Consider the following 22,456-nt stretch of genomic DNA (forward strand, 5'->3'; position numbering starts at 1 on the left):
AGTATTCATTTAATGGCAGAGCTATGATACATGGGGAAAATGCTAATAATTCAGGAATAATCTTTATAAAATAATTTTGTACATTGGCATTTCACCAACATGTATGAGATTTGTTGGTTAAATTAATTTAGTGTGCAATGTAGATACATTTTGTCATACAAAATACGTGGTACTACTTTACAATAAGATTCAATTAATTGACATTAAAATAAACTTCAAAAACATTTATTAATCTTAATATCAATTTCAACATTTACCAAAATATATTTGAATAAATGCATGTATAAAATGTATCTGTTAATATTATTTGATGAACTTGAGCTAACATGAACTAACAATAGAATGGTTAAGTGACAAAAAAAACTCTTGTATTACTTCTCGTTAGTTCTTGTTAGTTAATGCATTAACTAACATTGACAAATGGGACCTTATTGTAAAGTATTATCAGATATTAACAATAAGATTCTTATCATTTTTGCCATACTTCAGGCAGGTAACTAACTATGTCACTTTTTCCATACTTCAGGCAGGTAACTAACTATGTGATTACAAATAAATGGTCACAAGACTAAATGGATGAGTCACTCGGAAAAACGTTCTCCCTCATATTGAACTATATATATGTATATTAAATTCCTATATGGATCAAACTTGGGATTTGTCTTTCACTTCCATAGAGGTCACTTCTGAAACCCATCGTCCAGATCCCAGTGAAATTGTTATTTATTTTTTGAGTGATTTACAGGTACAGTGCACTTACTAAGATAAGTTTAAGCTTCGTCATGCACCTGATTAGTTATGTTATACCCAGCAAAAATTTGATATGAATGCAAAACGTTTAACATACTACATCTATAGACTTTATATATACTAAACTAAAATACAGTTTTATATAAGACTCCAGTGCAGCAGCATGGAAATAAAACGCTATTTACACAGTTATGGATTTAAATGCGCAGAATGCGCGTGCGTAACTTTCTTTGACAGTACATCTGACGTGATGACGCACTCCGGAGAAGCAGGAAGTGCTCTGCCTTTGTTTTTGTCCGTCTGCAGTGTTTTCTCATTCTCCACTGCAACTGTGTTTCACGCTGGCCCAAATGGCGACGTTTATTTCTGTCCCGTTGAAGAAGTCCTCTGAGGTCGACTTAGTGAAACCGCTGTCGAAATTTGTAACGTCCACGTATCCTCCCGGTGAGGAGCAGACGGAGTATCTCCGGGCCGTGGAGGAGCTCAATAAGCTGCGTAAAAGTGCTCTCGGCAGGCCGCTGGACAAACACGAGAGCTCGCTGGAGATCCTGCTGCGGTGAGAGCCTGACAGCACAACACGAACACGAACTTTCACTGGGTGTTTATTTCTGACACCTTTTAAATATTGACAGCTCTGTTTCGTGGTTTGTTATTCAGTCTGTATGATTTAAAGTTACTAAAGTGGCTGTTATTTTCTGTTCGCGGATTGCAGAAGATATCTGAAGCACGGGAAGCTAGCAAGTTTAATCCATTTTTATGCCGCAAACGTGCGACTACATGTCTCTCTTTTATGTAGATCTGATACTGTCTGATAACAGAACTAGTTACGTTAAGACTTTATTATCTGTTTCTGTTTGCTTCATAGACATATAAAACGTGAACTGGAGGTGTTGCTCATGCTGGTTGCTCAAATTAGTGTATTGACGTCTGCCAGTGTGTTTGGTATGCAGTTGAACGTTACGTCGTTATAATTGGGCATTTGAGATTTTGGGGTAGTTGACATCCTGTGGTGTGAGATACTAACGTTACACTCCACCTAATTTGTATCATACTTGCATATTAATTAAGAGGCTACAAATGTACTTTTAAAATTCTTACTTAAATCACATGACCGTTTAAATTAAACTAGGAAAACATAAAACGTAAAAAAAAAGGTTGCTTTCACATACATTTTACCTTAAAGTTAATTAATAAAATAAAATAAAAAAGTTCGTAAAACGCAATTCGTCAAAACCCATTTATCAAACGTCACCCAGCTTCCTGTTTTTGCGTGACTCGGGTGTCATTCAGATTGACCTCTTCAAACGTTCACTATAGATTAATGGTAAATCATTCGACGCAAATAACAGAAGTAAATGAAAAAAATATGTTCCGAGTGTTTATATTAATATTAATTCTATACTTTACACAAAGTAATTTGGTCAGTTATTGTCCACTTAGTTTTCACGTGATTCCATTACGTCATGTGAATACAGGTGTGTGAGTGACGTATGCGTTTTATTTTGAGAAGAATTTGTAACTGCGCTTTCATGCTTTATTTCTTTATTTACAAACCAGCAGCTGATATTTTGCTTTGAAAGAGTTGAGGAAATGGCTAGTTAATTTGTTAAACAAAATCGGATTTGCTGCATCACGCCTTCAGCACTCAATTTTTGTCGCCTTTTATTGTTTCGTTCTTACGGAAATGTTTATTTAAATGAATTGTGAAATTTGTTCTAATTTATTATATACATTCTATGATACCTTAAGATAAACATGATTACATATTTTTTTTTAATATTAAGAAAAGTAACAAAATTGTGTGTTTTAATTCTACTTAAACCTGTTGACTTTAATATGAATTAGGTCTTGTTTTCAGTCAGCTGTTAGATTCTGCATGTGTTTTTTTTTTATGTAGTTGAGTTAATGTAGCGACATGGCTGGTGCCATCTGGAGAGTGAATAAGAAGTGTGTTGCTATAGGAATAAGCTTTTTGTTTGGTGATTGTAGCCATGCTCAATGTCAAGATGAATGGCCTGCTTTGTAGCTTCTAGTTAGACTGGTGTTTGGTTTGCATGTAGAAGAGCCCCTTGGGCAACACCCATCAGCGGTATTCCCTCTCCAGTCTCCGGTCATGTTCTTTTTATAGTGCCGAGAGGCAAGAAATAGCAGATAGAAAGCATATGGAGTAGAGGTGTGGAGAAATGCTCTTCTTTTCTTCTAGGAAGGAAATGTTTTTGTGTCAGTAGCTAGCTCTGTAACAATGAGGTTACGTCAGTTGCTTCTCATGACAAACTAATAGTCACATGAGAATGCTGTCATGGCTACATTTTTTGTTATTATGGTTTACATTCCATCTAAAGAAACAAAAGTTTTTTTCCCTCACACTTTCCATTTTTAACAGCTTTTCTCGTTGTTTTTCTCTCTCCTCTTTAGATATTATGATCAGCTCTGTGCAATTGAATCCAAATTTCCATTTACAGAGGTAACCTAAATGAATATCAACCCATTCATTTGTTTCACGACAGTAATGGATTATAATAATATAGATTAATTTTAACATATTCATAAGCCTGTAAATAATACACTTTTTTTTTTTTTTAGTTATGTCTGACATTTACATGGAAAGATGCTTTTGATAAAGGATCTCTTTTTGGAGGCTCAGTCAAGCTTGGTGAGTATATTTTATAACAAAATAAGCACGTCAATACAAACAAATGCACCTAAGGTGAAATTAATTTATTTGTGTTGCATACTCTAATGATACACATTAGTACTTTCAAATGCATTACAAAAGTGCCCTATGGGTAATTTGTTTTTAAGGCATTTATTGTCTTGGTAGATGCTTTATTGCAGATAGTTATATATAGTTTGTTAAAAAAAAAATGTAAAAGCCTTTGAAGTATGCAATAAAGATTATATTTCTTTCATCCATATTCAAGGAAAATATGAATTAATTCTAAACAGAACCAGGAACCTTATCCAGTAAAAGGAAGGGCAGCACAACTTGTTAACAAAGAAACTTCACACTGTGAAACACATTTTTATACATGTTTGGTTTTATTTTTAATGTTTCTATTTGAAGTTTGACATAAAGGAAATAAATAACTTTACTTTTTGTGAAACATTAACAGTGCCTTGACGACTTATAGAAGCTAATCTGTTATTCCTCATGCATAAAACTTACATGGTACATTTAAAATAACAACTTACCAAAAGTGAGTCTTCCAACGCTTTAGAAGTGTACATTTGATGATTTTTTACTTTTTATAACTAGTCTCACAATGTTCTGGAATGTTCCAGAAACCAGTACAATATTACAGAATGTTACAGAAATTTATTAGAGTTTTCCTATCCTCACAAAAGCAAGATATCTTTAAAAAAAATTATAGTAAACTTGTCTGTATTCTACAGTTGACCATACCTAAATATTTACCTAAATACTGATGCTGCATGCAAATAAATAGTCATTAAACAATAGCACCACAGAATTACAGAAGAACTATAAACTAAAATTTAGGAGAAACAGTTTTGGTACATTGAGTTATTGTGTTTGCACATAAATAATGTTATCTCCAGTAGTTCCATAACTTAATCACATGACTCATTGCATACGTTATTTATTACTTACTACTACGTTACCACTTATTTCTCAGCTTTTTGTAATGCAGTGTCCTGATTTCCATTTTCTTTGTTGGTACTCTTTTTGTGTTTTAGACCATATCGTTTTTAGGGTTGCATGATAAATCTCTTTTTTTTTATTCATGTCAAATTAAGATTTAAAAATACTAAAGTTACTTGTTATTCATATATGGATAAAGTACTAAATATTTGATGGTGTTAATAGTAAAATGCTTAGACAAAGAAATTTTATTTATATAGCAAATTTTTTTATATACAGTACCAGTACAAATTTATAGTGCTTTGCTTATGTATAAAAGTCAGTTTATTTATATGTTTGTTTGCTTCAGCATTGGCGAGTGTGGGCTATGAGAAGACATGCGTGTTGTTTAATGTGGGCGCGCTGGCCAGTCAGATTGCTTCTGAGCAGAATCTCGACAATGACGAGGGACTGAAGACCGCCGCCAAGTTCTACCAGGTTTGATTTTGACCTTTAGTCCTTCAACAACACAGACAATCAAAGAGAAATAAAAGTGTTTCAAGCATTTCCTGTCTCTTTCCAGCTGGCGAGTGGTGCATTTGCTCATATAAAGGATACAGTGCTCTCTGCACTGAATAGAGAGCCCACCATGGACATATCCCCCGAGACGGTGGGCACGCTCAGTCAGATCATGCTCAGCCAGGCACAGGAGGTCTTCGTTCTCAAAGCCACTGCTGGTGCGTCTGTGTTTATGAGTGTGCATTTTTTGCTTGTAGTTTGCACAGTTTTAATTGTCTAATGTTTCACCTCACAGATAAGATGAAGGACGCCATTGTCGCTAAACTTGCCAATCAGGCGGCAGATTACTACGGCGATGCTTTCAAGCAATGTCAATACAAAGAGAATTTGCCTAAGGTATGTGTAGCTTTCAGTACATATGACAGACATGTTAGTGGGGTTAGTAGCTGATCCACTAGGGGTCACTGTGCAATCAAACTAGATGCTGTTAAAACATTAGGCAAAGATCTCCACATACTGCATGCAGCAATCACTGTGCGGTCCCTCCAGGATTTTGCAATTCTGTGATCACGGAATTTATCTCAAATCAGATTTTGGGCTTAGGCGCGTCCCTTGACGTCATCGTAACGCACATTCAGTTAAAGAAAGGTTCCAAAAATGGAATGAACAGCCTTGTGTTCTCATCATGACCGATATAAAAGAGCTACATTGGACAAACAAACCATAAGCAGAACGACAGTAATAAAAGTTCATAGTATCTCCATCTCAACTACACAGACAGCACAAGTACATCTGTCTTCAAAAAAATCTGAGTAATCTGATTAACGTCTCAGAAATGTTTATTTGACATCTGACAAGAAACGTCTTAGAGACATATTGTAGATATGCATTTTACATCTTAAATTCAGAAGTGAGCGAGTGAACTGACGTTTGGCCAAGTATGATGACCTTGCATTTAACCCATTCAAGTGCATGTACACACACAGTAGTGAAAACACACACTGTGAACACACACCTGAAGCAGTGGGCAGCCAATGCTGCAGCGACCGGGGAGCAGTTTGGAGTTCGGTTTATGTGACTTTCGTCTTTCAGAATAATCCAATTAGAGTTATATTAAATACTGTCCTCGCTCTTCCAAGCCTTTCAATGGGGTAAGTGGGTGTTTGTTGTCAACATTTCAGAAGGAGTGAAATAAAGTGCATGCACCTTTAATAAAACGTCCCTCATACGGCTCTGTGGGGAGAATAAAGGCCCCCTGTAGCGAATCCATGTGTTTTTGTAAGATAAATATTCAGATTTCTTACTTCTGCTGACTGCGGGGAACCAGAAGATGTGCAAGGCCAGTATTTAATAGGGTGAGCAGAAAACTTTTTTAAAAAGACGTTGATTCAATATCGATTCTCAAAAGCCTTGAATCGATCTTTTCCGTTATTTATTTCAGCAAACATTTAACGTAAAAGATCGGATTAATGTAAATCTTTTCATTAGTCTTCTCCACTCACTCTATTATTTACCTTGCGGGATGTTACAACTGAAATCATGTCACTCATTTAGTGATTATCATGGCAGAGATACTGTTGACAAAATTCTATAGGAATACAAAAAATCAGCAAAAGCATTTGACATCATGCGTAAAGGCACAATAATTTCAGTGAATGAATGAACGATGGATGCTGCAATTCACTTTTCTGTTTACACAAGTGCAGACGACGCTTGCAGTGTTTTCAACCTCTGTCATCTCACTATGAAGATATGAATACACAAATTTGAGAGTCACTTCATTAGCGTTTTACCATTTAATTTGACAAAACTACCAGCGTATCACATATACAGCAGCTGCAAGTTCCTCATGGCAACCCGTCAAAATAAAAGTTCATTTTAGCAGTTTAGTATTTTTAAAGAAATAATCACATTGTTTAATTGCTGTTGTGCAGCACTTTGTTTGCCATAAAATAAAAGGGTTTTTCATTTGATTAGGATAAATTAAATAGTTTTATTCCTTCATCTGATTACTTGAAAAATTAGGAGGAGCATTTTATATGGTCCTATTTTTGTTTAAAAAATACAATATACAAAAAAAAAAAAAGGTTTAAAATACAGGCCTGTGGCTCTTAATTGCCTTTTATAAATTCACCATTTGTAAGCTGATGTTTAGTGTTCATTTACTAGAAATTTCAATAGCATTTGTATTAAACTATATTCATTGAATGTAATGAATATATATATTTAAAAAAAAACGAGAATCAAATAGAGAGTTTGTGAACTGAAATCGAATCAAATCAGGACATCTAAAATCGATACCCAGCCCTGATATTTAATATAACTTTGACTGGATTATTCTGAAAGAGGAAAGTCTCATACAGCTAGGATGCTTCAAGGGTGAATAGTAGATGGACGAATTTTCATTCTTGGGTGAAATAACCCTTTAATGTCACTGGTGCTGGTGTCCTCGAATGTAAGTCTGGAGCCCTACAAGGGTTCTCAAAGTCAGAGAAGTCATAACGATGTTAGAAGAATTTTGTCTGTATATGTTGTCTATATTTTCACTGCAAAACAATAAGAAAGTCCGCAAATATCGCCATAAGTTTTGAGAAAAGCAGCAGAAATTTTTTTGTAGTAACAGTAATTTTAGGTCACAAAAATCAGAAAAAAGTCTCGCGAAATCCAGTAGGGACTGACTGTGGGTGTGTCTGTATACTTGTATCAAGAGATTTAAGTTTCCTTGATTCCTATTTGACTGCTAGACACCCCTCATACACAGACACACACTCACACAGCCTCCAGCCTTTGTTTCTCTTTTCCTGTTGATCTGTGAGTGAATGCTGCATGAGCGTTGGGTGAGGATTTGGTTGGTGTTTGCTGAAGGATGCGTGCTGATTTGCTGTTCTGTTTTTTTCTTCCTGCGCCCTGTGCTGTGTGTCTGTGCTCGTTTGTGGTTGCCCGTGGTGTTGGTTCGTGGTTGCCGTGGCGTTTGTGATTGCTGTGGTTGCCTCTCCCTGGTCAGTATTTTTATTTCCAGGAAGTGCTTCCTGTCCTCGCTGCCAAGCACTGTATGATGCAGGCCACCGCAGAGCTGCACCAGTCAGCCTTGGCCAATCAGAAGAAAAAATTTGGAGAGGAGATCGCTCGACTGCAGGTGTGTTTGTCTGTGTGTGACAGACTGTTTATTTTTGGCTGGCCGGTTGCTTGTTTTATTTATTCGCTTTTGAGCTTCATTAATAGTTGATGTTGACGTTCAGGTTTCTCATGCGTGTCTTGCAGCACGCCACAGAGCTGGTGAAGACCGTGGCTTCTCGATACGATGAGTATGTTAATATAAAGGACCTCTCAGATAAGATCAGTCGTGCCCTCACAGCTGCAAAGAAAGACAATGACTTCATTTACCATGACCGTGTGCCAGAGGTCAAAGACCTGGAGCCCATTGGCAAAGCATCTTTGGTCAAAACAGCTGCTATTCAGACACCACTGAGCCAGAAGTTCACAGGTCGGAATGATGCACACATGACAATCCTTTTGTTTAGTTTTTTTGGGGTTCTTTCCCGTTTCTTATGTGGAAAAATTCAACAAATTGCATTATTCTCCATTTTGTTTGTGTTTAGATCTGTTTGAGAAGATGGTGCCGATGGCAGTGCAGCAGTCAGTGAGTGCAGCCAATTCCAGGAAGTCTGACACCGTCAACAGACTGATTGGCAGCATGAGGGAAGCAACAAATCTCTGCAACGGGTCAGTGTTGCTGCATATATTTGCTCTTACATGAGTCCATTTAAACTCCATTAAAAGTCCATTAATGTGTACAATGAGAGCTTTTATTTCAATTGTTTTAAAGGGATAGTTCACCCAAAAATGAAAATTCTCATTAAGTACTCGCACTTATGTTCCATTCCATAAGATCTTTGCTCATCTTTAGAATACAAATTAAGATATTTTTGATGAAATCTGAGAGCTTTCTTACCCTCCATAGACCGCAAGGTAACTGGTCCAGAAACGTAGTAAGGACATTGTTAAAATAGCCCATGTGACAGTTGTTCAACCATAATTTTATGAAGCTACGAGAATATTTTTTACCAAGACATATGCATATTCCTCTACTTTAAACAAGGCATAGTGTGTGTTGTGTGTGTGTGTTCTACATCAGAATGGCCGTGGCAGCAGCATCACACGCATGCATCGTGGTACTCTCGTGAATGGGGGCAGAGACTGACTGGAAGAGAAGAAATTGTTAAATTGTTATTAAGGTTGAACCATTGATTAGATTAGATTTAGATTTAACTTTATTGTCATTGCACATGTAAGGTACAAGACAACGAAATGCAGTTAGCATCTAACCAGAAGTGCAATAAGCAGTATGTATAGGATACAGGATACAGTGTTTACAATATGTTACAAATGTACAATAAATATACAGATAAGGCTATGGACATAATTGACAGATTTTTAAAAACAATCAGCATGATATACAGATAGGTGTACTATGAACATAAGATGCAGATGGATTATGTATTAAGTGTATGTGCACTAAAAGCAGAAACTATGAACATCATTTACACTAGTGCAATGGACAGTAAAAAAGAAAAATATTCCATTGTGCAAATGGATTATTCAGTGTTCTGGATGTACAGACATTAGTGCAAGTGATAACAAGTGAACTGGTTTGTTTGTTTGTTTGTAAACCAGATGTACTGTGGAGGAGGGGTGAGAAGTGTGTGAGTTTGTTGTGGGGGGGTGTCAGTGGGCAGAATTCAGCAAGGAGACAGCTGTAGGGAAAAAGCTGTTCCTGAATCTGCTGGTCTTTGTCCAGAAGCTCCAGAAGCAGGTTAAGGGCAGGAGGTTAAACAGTCTATGGTCGGGGTGAGAGGAGTCCTTAAGAATGCTGCGAGCTCGACATAGACCGCGTTTCCTCTGGATGTCCTCAATAGCAGGAAGTGGTGTCCCTGTGATGCGTTGGGCGGTTTTCACCACCCTCTGCAGTGCCTTGTGGTCAGCCACTGAGCAGTTCCCATACCAGACTGTGATGCAAGACTGTGGTCAGGATGCTCTTGATCGCACACCGATAAAAGTTCACCAGGATGGCTGAAGACAGCTGGTTCTTCTTCATTGTCCTGAGGAAGAAGAGGCACTGGTGATCCTTCTTGACCAGGCTGGAGGTGTTTGTGGTCCAAGACAGGTCCTCGCAGATGGTGGTTCCCAGTAACTTGAAGCTGGAAACATGTTCAACAACCATCCCGTTAATGTGGATGGGGTCATGCATGCTTCTTTCCTTCTTCGTGAAGTCCACAATGAGCTCTTTTTTGTCTTGCTGGTGTTAAGGAGCAGGTTGCTGTCAGCGCACCATGTGACCAGGTGCTGTACCTCTTCCCTGTAAGCTGTCTCATTGTTGTCTCTGATGAGGCCAATCACTGTGGTGTCATTTACTAACTTAATGATGGAGGTGGATCCATACAGGCTTGCAGGAGTCTTTATCTTGATGTGATTTCACATAGACTGTTTACCAATGTCCTTCCTTACTACCTTTCTGGACCTTGAACGTGTCAGTTGCATTGCTGTCTATGGAGGGTCAGAAAGCTCTCCGATTTCATCAAAAATATCTGCATTTGTGTTCTGAAATTGAGCGAAGATCTTATGATTTTGGAACAACATGAGGGTGATTCATTAATGACAGAATTTTCATTTTGGAGTGAACTAGCCCTATAAGGCATCAGTCACAGATGTAATAATACACATCATTATTTTATTTAAACCTGGATATGTTGTCTAAATGATCAGTTTTATCAGTATTTTGTGTGGATCAATGAAGTTTGGTGGTAGTGACTGATTGGTTGTTGCTGATTGGCAGGGTGTTGGCGTCTCTGAACCTGCCGGCAGCATTAGAAGATCTGTCAGGAGATGCAGTCCCTCAGTCCATCCTTGAAAAGAGTCGTGCTGTTGTTCAGCAGGGCGGCCTACAGAGCATCGAACAGCTTATTAAAGATCTCCCTGAACTACTGCAGAGGAACCGTGAGATCCTGGATGAGGTGATGCACACGTTCACCATCTGTTTCTACCCTTTTATAAACCACAAGACCCAAACGTCTGAGATCACTAGTATTACTGCTTCTGTTTGTGCATTTACCTAATCTAATCTTTATCTAATCTAATACTATGAATATGGCAATTTCAGTGTAAAAGATACAAAGAGCCTCTTAGACTTTGATGGAAGAAAAACATCTAATCATCTATACAAAGGCGAACACACATGATCATTTAAATACATTTCTCGTAACCAAATAGCACAAAATCATAAATATTTCCTTTTAATTTTATGAAAAATAAAATGAAAATACTGAAATGGTTTATTTCCCAATTTAAATGGGGAAAATACTATGCAAACCTGCTGTGTATATAGTTTGACACCATTTGACTACATACTCGCACTTCATGCGAGTTTATTGAACAAAAATTGTGTGTTGTTATTACAGTCCTTGAAGATGTTAGATGATGAGGAAACAACAGACAATGAACTCCGAGGCAAATTCAATCAGCGCTGGAACAGAACTCCCTCTGGAGATCTGTATAAATCACTCAGAGCAGGTATGTACACACTTCCACTTACCATTTATGCATTTAGCAGATGCTTTTACCTAATGAGACTTGCTGTGCATTCTAGGTAAACACATTATCCATTTGTGTGTTTTCCCTTCTCATGACCTTTGTTACTGGTGTCATGCTCTACCAGTTGAGCTACTGGAACCTAACCCTTTCTCTCTGTTTCTCCATGCAGAGGGAAATAATTTCCGCAATATACTGGACAAGGCGGTGCAGGCTGATCAGGTGGTGAGAGAGCGTTACAATTCACATTGTGAGATGATTGCTTTGCTCTGCAAGCCAGAGAATGAGCTCAGTGCTGCCATACCGTCTGCCAACCCTGCCAAGACTCTGCAGGGCAGTGAGGTGAGTGTATGTGATTGTTAACTAAAACTATAAAAAATTATTAAAGGGGAAAAAAAGAGATTAACCAATATTTAAAAATATATAACTATCAGATGCAAACACTTAATGGTTAATTCACCCAAAAATGCCTATTGTGTCATTAATTGCTCACCCTCATCGAACCGCTTATTAAAACAAAATAACAATTTATGCAACAGTTATTCTCCATGAGTTACCGTCTTCTGCCATTTCAAAGGGGTACCATGATTCACGCTTTCCCTAGAACGTAATCAGCATTGTTTACATTCAGTGTGCACACTTTCTCCTGAACGTAAACAATGCTGGGGAAAAAGGTTCTGGGGGAAAAGCGCGTATGCGTTGTGGTACTCTCAGTTGTGTTGCTGTCTATGCAGGGTCAGAGAGATTTCAGATTTTATCAAAAATATCTTAATTTGTGCTCCGAACATGAACAAAGTTCTTACTGGTTTGGAACAACATGAGGGTGATTAATTAATGACTACATTTTTGGGTGAACTATTCCTTAAAAGTAAATGAAAATGAGAAACGTTGCCTTGGGAGGTAACCGAAATATCAATTAGTTGAAATACTGAAATTACTAAATGAAACTATAACTGAAAAAAAAAAAAAAATATATATATATATATATATATATATATATATATATATATATATATATATATATATATATATATATATATATATATAATGTTTTTTAAAAAATGTAGAAATATAAAACTGTAATTAAAACTTAAGAAATTTACTGTTGAACTTAAAATATTAATAAAAATAATATTTAAATAAGAAAATAACACTGGGTGAAAGATACTCACACGTTGACCCAGTTATCTCGCAAACTAACCCTGACCAAACCCTCATGCTAGTCTTCAGTCCGGCATTGTCCTCTTCTGTGCAGGTGGTAAACGTGCTGAGAGCTCAGCTGGCACAGCTGGATGAGGTGAAGAGGGAACGGGAAGTTCTGGAGGGAGAGGTGAAGTCGGTGACTTTTGATATGACCGCAATGTTCCTTACCGCACTGGCTCAAGATGGTGCCATCAACGAAGAGGCTCTGACCGCCAGTGAGCTGGAGACACGTTACGGCTCTCATACACAACGTGTTCAGCAGAATTTACGCAGACAGGAAGAACTGTTGTCACAGATACAGGTGCACACAAAAACTCACGCATAAAAAACATTGACCAGTATTTCAGCAAAGAATTACTAAGTGATAGTCACAGTATTCTAATCAGAGTTAATCAGAGAAAGATTTAAGGCATAAAAACAGCCCTGCAAAGGCTCAGTTATGAAATCAGATGCATCTGTCAACTTAAATTTTAATTAAAAAGAAAAATTGACATAATTGTTGCACAACTGGAGACTATTGGAGACTTAGCGAGGTAGTTTTTTATTTTTATTTTAATTTTATTTTTATTTTTCTTCTTGTCTCAGGTGTCTCACCAGGAGTTTTCAGCACTCAAGCAATCCAACTCTGAGGCTAATAACAGGGAGGAGGTCTTGAAGAAGCTCGCCTCAGCCCACGATAGCTACATAGAGATCAGCTCCAATATCAAAGAGGGCACTAAAGTAACTAACTCATGCACTAATATTAGTTCTGCACATGCATAATACATAAGATATGTCGCTCAGCTGTCTCATTCTATCTTTACCTCTTCTTTCAGTTCTACAATGATCTGACAGAAATCCTGTTAAAGTTTCAAAATAAGTGCAGCGACATTGTCTTCGCTCGTAAAACTGAGAGGGATGAACTTCTCAAGTATGTAATTCAGTTGTGATCACGTTTGAACAAACTATAATGGTTCCGAGTGACTGTGCATGGCTTATATTCTGATTTGACAGGGAGCTGCAGCAGAGCATTGCTCGTGAGCCGAGCGCTCCTTCATTCAACGTCCCATCATACCAGTCCAACACTCCTGCTCCTGCCTCAGGAGGCCCGACCCCTGTGCCCAGGACTGTGTTTGTGAGTTTGCAGACTGATGACTTCTAAAGTTAAAGTTCTTGACTGCGGGAAAATATATTTTTTATATTTCTGTTCCAGACCCAGCAGCAGCCTCAGGCTAAACCCCAGCCGCCAGCGAGACCACCACCCCCTACCGTCCCTCCTCAGGCGGCCAGTGCTTCTGCTCAAATCAGTACACCAATGGCTCCTAGCGGCACTAATCCTCCACCTGTTGCACCACCCTCACAGGCTCAAGGACCACCCTACCCCACTTATCAAGGCTACCCAGGGTAAATAAAGACCTTCACCATTACCCATGTCCTCAAAGCTCTATGCATGTTACAGTCCATGGCTCAGTTCTATAACCTAGTGAGGTAGTTGCCAAAAGGTGGGCAGCTTGATTATGCTGCCTTCTAAGATCCCTTCTTCTGGACAAAATGTAAGGCTGCATCTAAATATGCATACTTATCCTATGAATATATAGTAGACACAAAATTATCTGTGAAAAGAGTAGTATGTCCAAATTCACAGTATTCATAAAACAGCTAAAAGTACAGGGATGACCTACTGGCTCAGGTTCATGATCCCACTTTTTGTTGAAGATGGCAATGCTAGAATGCACTAATCCAAGGCAATTGTTGATTGTAAATATATTTAATTTAATTTAATTTAATTTTTACCAACTATATGAATTAACTTATTCTTAAATAGAATGAATTCCATTTCTACAAAATATTGTAATTACTAACAGTTCTATATCATGGTTCTTAACCTTGCATTCTTCTGCCAGTGAAGACTGAACACAAAAACAAGTTATGGTTGATGAAATAATCTGATTCTTTAATTAAAGAAGCCAAAATCATTCAATTTGAATTTCTATTCCTACAATACCTAAGCCTAATTGTAAGAAGCCCTTGCTCTTTGCATGATTAATGTGATTAGTGCTTGTGCACAGAATTACGGCCAAAGTAGAGTGTTACAAATCAGAAATGCTCATACACACTACATGTGTACACTACACTACACTAATTCCATTGCAAAAAGTGAAACTTGTATATTATATTCATTAATTACACACCGACTGATATATTTCAAATGTTTATTTCTTTTAATTTTGATGATTATAACTGACTGAAAATCCCAAATTCAGTATCTCAGAAAATTAGAATATTACATAAGACCAATACAAAGAAAGGATTTTTAGAAATCTTGGCCAACTGAAAAGTATGAACATGAAAAGTATGAGCATGTACAGCTCTCAGTACTTAGTTGGGGCTCCTTTTGCCTGAATTACTGCAGCAGTGCGGCGTGGCATGGAGTCGATCAGTCTGTGGCACTGCTCAGGTGTTATGAGAGCCCAGGTTGCTCTGATAGTGGCCTTCAGCTCTTCTGCATTGTTGGGTCTGGCATATCTGACATCTTCCTCTTCACAATACCCAGTAGATTTTCTATGGGATTAAGGTCAGGTGAGTTTGTTGGCCAATTAAGAACAGGGATACCATGGTCCTAAAACCAGGTACTGGTAGCTTTGGCACTGTGTGCAGGTGCCAAGTCCTGTTGGAAAATTAAATCTGCATCTCCATAAAGTTGGTCAGCAGCAGGAAGCATGAAGTGCTCTAAAACTTCCTGTTATACAGCTGTGTTGACCTTGGACCTCAGAAAACGCAGTGGACAAACACCAGCAGATGACATGGCACCCCAAACCATCACTGACTGTGGAAACTTTACACCGGATCTCAAGCAACATGGATTGTGTGCCTCTCCTCTCTTCCTCCAGACTCTGGGAAACTGATTTCCAAAGGAAATGCAAAATTTGCTTCCATCAGAGAACATAACTGTGGACCACTCAGCGGCAGTCCAGTCCTTTTTGTCTTTAGACGCTTCTGATGCTGTCTGTTGTTCAAGAGTGGCTTGACACAAGGAGTGCGACAGCTGAAACCCATGTCTTGCATACGTCTGTGTGTAGTGGTTCTTGAAGCACTGACTCCAGCTGCAGTCCACTCTTTGTGAATCTCCCCCACATTTTTGAATTAGTTTTGTTTCACAATCCTCTCCAGGGTGTAGTTATTCCTATTGCTTGTACACTTTTTTTTTTTCTACCACATCTTTTCCTTTCCTTCGCCTCTCTATTAATGTGCTTGGACACAGAGCTCTGTGAACAGGCTCTTTTGCAATGACCTTTTGTGTCTTGCCCTCCTTATGCAAAGTGTCAATGGTCATCTTTTGGACAACTCTCAAGTTAGTAGTCTTCCCCGTGATTGTGTAGCCTACAGAACTAGACTGAGAGACCATTTAAAGGCCTTTGCAGGTGTTTTGAGTTAATTAACTGATTAGAGTGTGGCACCAGGTGTCTTCAATATTGAACCTTTTCACAATATTCTAATTTTCTGAGATACTGAATTTGGAAGTTTCTTTAGTTGTCAGTTATAAGTTATAATCATCGAAATTAAAAGAAATAAACATTTGAAATGTATCAGTCTGTGTGTAATGAATAAATATAATATACAAGTTTCACTTTTTGAATGGAATTATTGAAATCAACTTTTCGATGATATTCTAATTATATGACCAGCACCTGTATATCTATTTGCATTTGTATATTTAAATTGAAATATCTTCAGCGGTTGAGCCAGGAAATTATACCAAACTTTCCAGTTTTCTTTTTATCTATAGAGTAGTTATTTATCAGATTTATTTTATTCCTACAAACATGGTGGGTTTTTTCTGACTTTTGGCAGTGTTTTTTTTGCATTATGCAGTGATAGAAGAGAGACCCAAAACCTAAGTCTAATATGTCAACAGAATTAAACTAATTTTGAATCTGGTTTAATCAAATGTTCAGGTATCTGTCCCAAAAATGTATGCATGTTAATAAATATTTAATTACATATATTAGTTAATTTCCTTAATTACACACACAAACCTTCGGAAAAAAAAAAAAAACTTCAGAAAACATTTAATATGAACAATTGAACCATGATTAGTCAACTAGGCAAGTATGGTGTTATCAGTTAGAATGTTTACCCAGTTCAACCTAAAATGTTATTTTGCTCCTCTATCTCAGGTATTACCAGATGCCGATGGCCTATAACCCCTATGCATACGGGCAGTATAATATGCAATACATGCCCTATCAAGCCCAGGGGCAGGCTGGATACCCAGGAGCTCCTCCTGCACAGCAGTCCTACCCCTATCCTCAACAACCACCACAGCAACAGCCCTATTACCCTCAACAGTAGAGCGCACCTCTCACTCCTACAGCCACACTCATTCCTGTAAACTAGCACTCCTTTTACTACAGTTAACTATTAACACTTCTGCACTCACACTTGCTCTCCACTTAACATCTGGTTTATCTGGGCAGGGTTTAGAATGCAGGCCCCTCCCCCTCTTTGTGGGTAGATTTTAGGCCAAGGGTTACAAAGCAGGTGTGCTTGTCTCGTCGAGGGAAGATCTGATCTGATCTGTCTCTCTCTTTCTGAAGTGAAGCTGCTGGCTGCCTGCCACTGCTTATATCTTATTTTTGTAATGAATACTGACATATAATCTAATGCAAGAGCTGATTTTTTTTTTTCCTTGATGATGTTGATTTAATTGCTTGGGAGAAACACCATGGTTGTAGTTGTATCATTATACCTCCTTATGTTCAGTCTACAATCATCACTTCGGGAAAGGAACAGTTATACATCTTAGAGAAATGGATTTGTCACTAAAAATAATTCATTTTTGTGTTTCTATTGTTTTTATGTGATTTAAAACCTGTCTGATATTAAAGATTTTTTTTGTTCCCTTTCTGTGCATGGTACTTTGAGCCTGTAGGCGTACTTTCAGAATTTTTGGTTTTTGCTGACTTTGTTTTGCGTTCATCCAGTGCCAAATCCAACAGCTGACCAGATTGTGTTCAGATTAATAGGCTGGGCTGTGAGTGTGGCTGCAAGTCTGACTGTCACCACACATGAATTCAAGTGTGTTTGTTCGATAATTATTCCCATGCTATTTCTGTCTTGAAAGAGCCATGCTGAACCGACTGTCTCCATGGATACAGATGGAAGAGGATGGGTTTGTTTTTTTCGCATGCAGATAGATGAATGTTTATCAAGGTATCAAAGTGTTTTGATTATGTAAGGATGTTTTCTTTAGGTCATAACAAACTCGGTTCACATATACTTGAGCTGTGCATTGTTGTTTTGACAAGTGTCATTTGCCATCAACAGAGCATTTTGGGATATTGACGTAACTGTCACCTGATTAACTGCTCAATCATATTGTGTGTTTAAAAGAGAATACATGACTGTAACTACAGTCAAAAGCTTTATGAGCTATATAAATGACGTTTAAAATGGTCTAAAAGCGTCACACGCAGATAATGTAATTAACACCACTGTTTGGCATCATGCCTCCTCAGCTGTTGGCTCTTACTGACAAGCATTAGAATGCCCTTCACTTCCGGAAATAGTTTTGTATTATAATCTAGCTTGGTAATAGGGCAGGGATTTTATAGATCTCAGATATGTTTCAATTTAAAACATTTGGGATTTTGATTTGATTTTATTTGGAATTTGATTAATTCCCAGTTCATTAGGTTATATTTCAGTTATAAAGGCCATTTTACCTGCGTATGAAATAAAAATGTTCTCAGCTAATGCTTTAAATTATACAAGGTACCTTCCAACTTGAAACACTGACTATATAACACCATGTATAACACAAGCGCAGTTCAATTATTTAACAGCTGCAACCTCAGTGAATCAAGTGAAGTAAACTACATTTGTGTGTGTGTTTAAAACTGTTACTGACAATGTGTATTTTTTTTATATATATTAATTAAAAACATTATGACCACTTATTTAAAAAAGAAAAAGGGATTCATTATAATGACCGGTTGTCATTTGTTTTTTAATCAGAAAGAAATGTTTTGTTTGATGAAACATGACGGGAATCAGCACTCGATTACAGCAGCATAAGGTTTATCTGCATTCAAGCCATCTCGGGTATTTTCATATAATGAATATTTATATTGCAATGCTGATTGAAATAACCTTATAAAATAAAAATCAGTTCTCAGGAGGAAGTTATTTCAGACGCTTGATAGACGCTATATAATACAAGTATGGAATGCAAATATTTAGTTATTTTAATAAGTCGTCCTACTTTGACACTACTAAACTAAACACGGTTAGCATTGTATTCTTTTCAGTTTGGTGTAATTGTTCCTTTTGTATGTAATGGTGTGTTTTGGGGCAATTTTTTGAGGCCTCTATAATCCTGCAGTGAAAAATCCGATATCCTGTCAGCCCTAGGTTTGTTTTTTGTACCACAAAAACAATAGAAAGTTGTTTTTCTTGCTATTGTTTCAAAGTACACTGCCTTTTTACCTGATCAAATTAAATTCAAACTGGTAATTTGGGTAAAATACATCTTTTAATCTTGGAATCCTAGGTATCGAGGTGGCAATTAATCAGAAACAAAATGTATATTTTACTATTAATTTTAGTTCTGTATTTGATCCATACCAAACATGAGAAAACTTACTCTGGTCTCTGGTCGTGCCTAGCCACGAGTCACCGTGCATGCATTTATTGTGAGTCAGATTGTTAGCATTGCTGCTGGTGTGTTTACATATACTTGAAGGGGACAGAAATAACTTAAGACGGATCATGGCTATTCGTTGTATTCACGATCAACCTGCTGAAAGCTCGTTTCCTGTTAATGCTTAATTTCCCAAACTCTTTTGACCTCAACCAATCAAACTGACAAAAAGCAGGTGTGAAATTCTCCCTATGCATGTTTACTGTAAGAGAAATGTTATATGGCAGTGATGAGAGATTTATTGAGCGAGACAGGTGTGTGTATATAAGTATATAAATATCAATATATTTAGGAGGGTCGGCAGTAGCTGTGTTGTTGATGCACTGCCAAATCGTCTGACCTTTGACCTGTAGAGATGAATCCATTATGACGCAAAAGACAGAGTCATTAGTGAAAGCTGAGAGTGCAAGAGATGGCTCTATTTGCATGTATGTCTGCATGTCTTTCAAGTTAAGTAAAGAGGAATGCTTTGATGTGCCTCACCATTGATAGACCTTATACTGTAGCCAGACATACTGGGACATTATGAACAAGTGTATTCCCAGCAGGTGCGTGTCAGGACATCTCATCCTCAAGAGCACAAGTCACAGATTCTTGTCTAGTGAATATGGTCAAGTTATTTAAACATCTATGTTTATGTAATGTAATAGCTCATCTAGAAATCAGATTTTCATATAAGGAACAGAATGCTGTGCACAAGAAATTCAATTAACTTTATGACCCTTTAAAGGCACTAAGTGGGCACACTTTAACTTCTTTAATTTAAGATACATATAGTCTATATTAATTTTACTTATCTATTATATTACTGATATTTAAATATTTAAGGTAGAAACATTGAAATAGTATGCTCTTGTAAAACATGACTTCTTTACAAAAAAATCATTTTTGCATACTGTCTGTCATAGATACCAGCTAATGAAAATTGTAAAACATAAGCAGATGGACTATAGGGGCCAAAAAAAAAAAAAAGGTTTTACAGTGGTTTCATTATTTTATCTAAATAAGATTTACAGAATTATTCAGACAGATGGATAAATATATTTTTATGAATGATTCTTGCTTCTTAATCAGGGGCCTTCAGCACAGTAGCCATTGACTTCACAGTATTTTTTTCCATACTATGGATGTCAGTGGCTACCATCAACTGTTTTGGTCACGAACATCGTTCAAAATATCTCTTGTGTTCAACAGAAAAAGAATTATTCATACAGATCTTGCACAACTTGAAGGTAAGTAAATTATGACAATTATACATATAGATATATACAGGTCCTTCTCAAAAAATTAGCATATTGTGATAAAGTTCATTATTTTCCATAATTTAATGATATAAACTAAACTTTCATATATTTTAGATTTATTGCACACCAACTGAAATATTTCAGGTCTTTTATTGTTTTAATACTGATGATTTTGGCATACAGCTCATGAAAACCCAAAATTCCTATCTCAAAAAATTAGCATATTTCATCCGACCAATAAAAGAAAAGTGTTTTTAATACAAAAAGTCAACCTTCAAATAATTATGTTCAGTTATGCACTCAATACTTGGTCGGGAATCCTTTTGCAGAAATGACTGCTTCAATGCGGCGTGGCATGGAGGCAATCAGCCTGTGGCACTGCTGAGGTGTTATGGAGGCCCAGGATGCTTCGGTAGCGGCCTTAAGCTCATCCAGAGTGTTGGGTCTTGCGTCTCTCAACTTTCTCTTCACAATATCCCACAGATTCTCTATGGGGTTCAGGTCAATTGAGCACAGTAATACCATGGTCAGTAAACCATTTACCAGTGGTTTTGGCACTGTGAGCAGGTGCCAGGTCGTGCTGAAAAAGAAATCTTCATCTACATAAAACTTTTCAGCAGATGGAAGCATGAAGTGCTCCAAAATCTCCTGATAGCTAGCTGCATTGACCCTGCCCTTGATAAAACACAGTGGACCAACACCAGCAGCTGACATAGCACCCCAGACCATCACTGACTGTGGGTAGTTGACACTGGACTTCAGGCATTTTGGCATTTCCTTCTCCCCAGTCTTCCTCCAGACTCTGACACCTTGATTTCCGAATGACATGCAAAATTTGCTTTCATCCGAAAAAAGTACTTTGGACCACTGAGCAACAGTCCAGTGCTGCTTCTCTGTAGCTCATTTCCTGCACACACCTGTGCATGGTGGCTCTGGATGTTTCTTCTCCAGACTCAGTCCACTGCTTCCGCAGGTCGCCCAAGGTCTGGAATCGGTCCTTCTCCACAATCTTCCTCAGGGTCCGGACACCTCTTCTCGTTGTGCAGCGTTTTTTGCCACACTTTTTCCTTCCCACAGACTTCCCACTGAGGTGCCTTGATACAGCACTCTGGGAACAGCCTATTCGTTCAGAAATTTCTTTCTGTGTCTTACCCTCTCTCTTGAGGGTGTCAATGATGGCCTTCTGGTCAGCAGTGATTGCGGTTTTGAGTAATGAACCAGGCTGGAAGTTTTTAAAAGCTTCAGGAATCTTTTGCAGGTGTTTAGAGTTAATTAGTTGATTCAGATGATTAGGTTAATAGCTCGTTTAGAGAACCTTTTCATGATATGCAAATTTTTTGAGAAGGACCTGTATGTATATATGTGTGTATATATATATATATATATTTTTTTTTTGTAAACTATCCCTTTACGTAAATTCAATAATGATTGAAGGATCAACTGAATACTGGAAGGATAATAGCTGAAACAAAATTGGGCTCTTCTATAAGACAAATACAAAAATATAAAAGTTTGTGTAGGATCGTTCTACCTCATCAGTCAAGCCCACTGTCTCTCTGTCTCAGTCCTGTCAACTACACAATGGCAGCTGGCCACCATCCCACACAAAATAAACACCTGGCCACTGAGGGGAAAGAGAGAAATAAAATGCTATATTGCATTAAGATTCCTCATATAAGCATGTGTGTGTTTGTTTCTGTGTGTACTGGTATTCACTACGTACCAAATGTCCCACAATAGTAATACCAGTAAATTTTTAACTTGTGGATACATTATTAAGTACCCATGAGGAAACAATCTTAATAAATATTACAGAATGAAGTTTGAAAATCTAAAAAAGTTTCCTGTTAGGGATAGGTTTAGGGGTAGGGTTAAGGTAAGGGGATAGAAAAT

The 22,456-nt window shown here is 37.5% G+C and overlaps 1 protein-coding gene across 2 annotated transcripts; it reads left to right on the forward strand.

Moving 5' to 3' along the window:
- The first annotated feature begins 1,008 nt into the window (after positions 1-1,008).
- On the forward strand, positions 1,009-18,043 carry pdcd6ip (programmed cell death 6 interacting protein). 2 transcript variants are annotated; one of them, XM_052584415.1, is made up of 18 exons: positions 1,009-1,306; positions 3,166-3,214; positions 3,334-3,403; positions 4,701-4,828; positions 4,914-5,067; positions 5,145-5,245; positions 7,854-7,985; positions 8,111-8,333; positions 8,449-8,572; positions 10,683-10,860; positions 11,305-11,416; positions 11,607-11,776; positions 12,690-12,938; positions 13,223-13,357; positions 13,453-13,547; positions 13,631-13,751; positions 13,830-14,020; positions 16,795-18,043. In XM_052584415.1, exons 1-18 carry the CDS (start codon positions 1,101-1,103, stop codon positions 16,967-16,969), a joined length of 2,613 nt encoding a protein of 870 aa, XP_052440375.1. In that variant the 5' UTR covers positions 1,009-1,100; the 3' UTR covers positions 16,970-18,043. The 2 variants fall into 2 exon arrangements, with proteins under 2 accessions (XP_052440375.1, XP_052440376.1); XM_052584416.1 differs by having other exon boundaries at positions 7,869-7,985.
- Positions 18,044-22,456: the final 4,413 nt, after the last annotated feature.

This window comes from Carassius gibelio, chromosome B19 (assembly GCF_023724105.1).
Source record: "Carassius gibelio isolate Cgi1373 ecotype wild population from Czech Republic chromosome B19, carGib1.2-hapl.c, whole genome shotgun sequence".
Classification (NCBI taxonomy): Eukaryota; Metazoa; Chordata; class Actinopteri; order Cypriniformes; family Cyprinidae; genus Carassius; species Carassius gibelio.

Bases quoted from the DNA above. Each gene is read 5' to 3' on its own strand.
- pdcd6ip (XM_052584415.1), top strand. From the start codon at position 1,101: ATGGCGACGTTTATTTCTGTCCCGTTGAAGAAGTCCTCTGAGGTCGAC. The intron at 3,404-4,700 runs GTGAGTATATTT...TGTTTGCTTCAG, and splicing joins TGGAGGCTCAGTCAAGCTTG to CATTGGCGAGTGTGGGCTAT. The intron at 4,829-4,913 runs GTTTGATTTTGA...GTCTCTTTCCAG, and splicing joins CCGCCGCCAAGTTCTACCAG to CTGGCGAGTGGTGCATTTGC.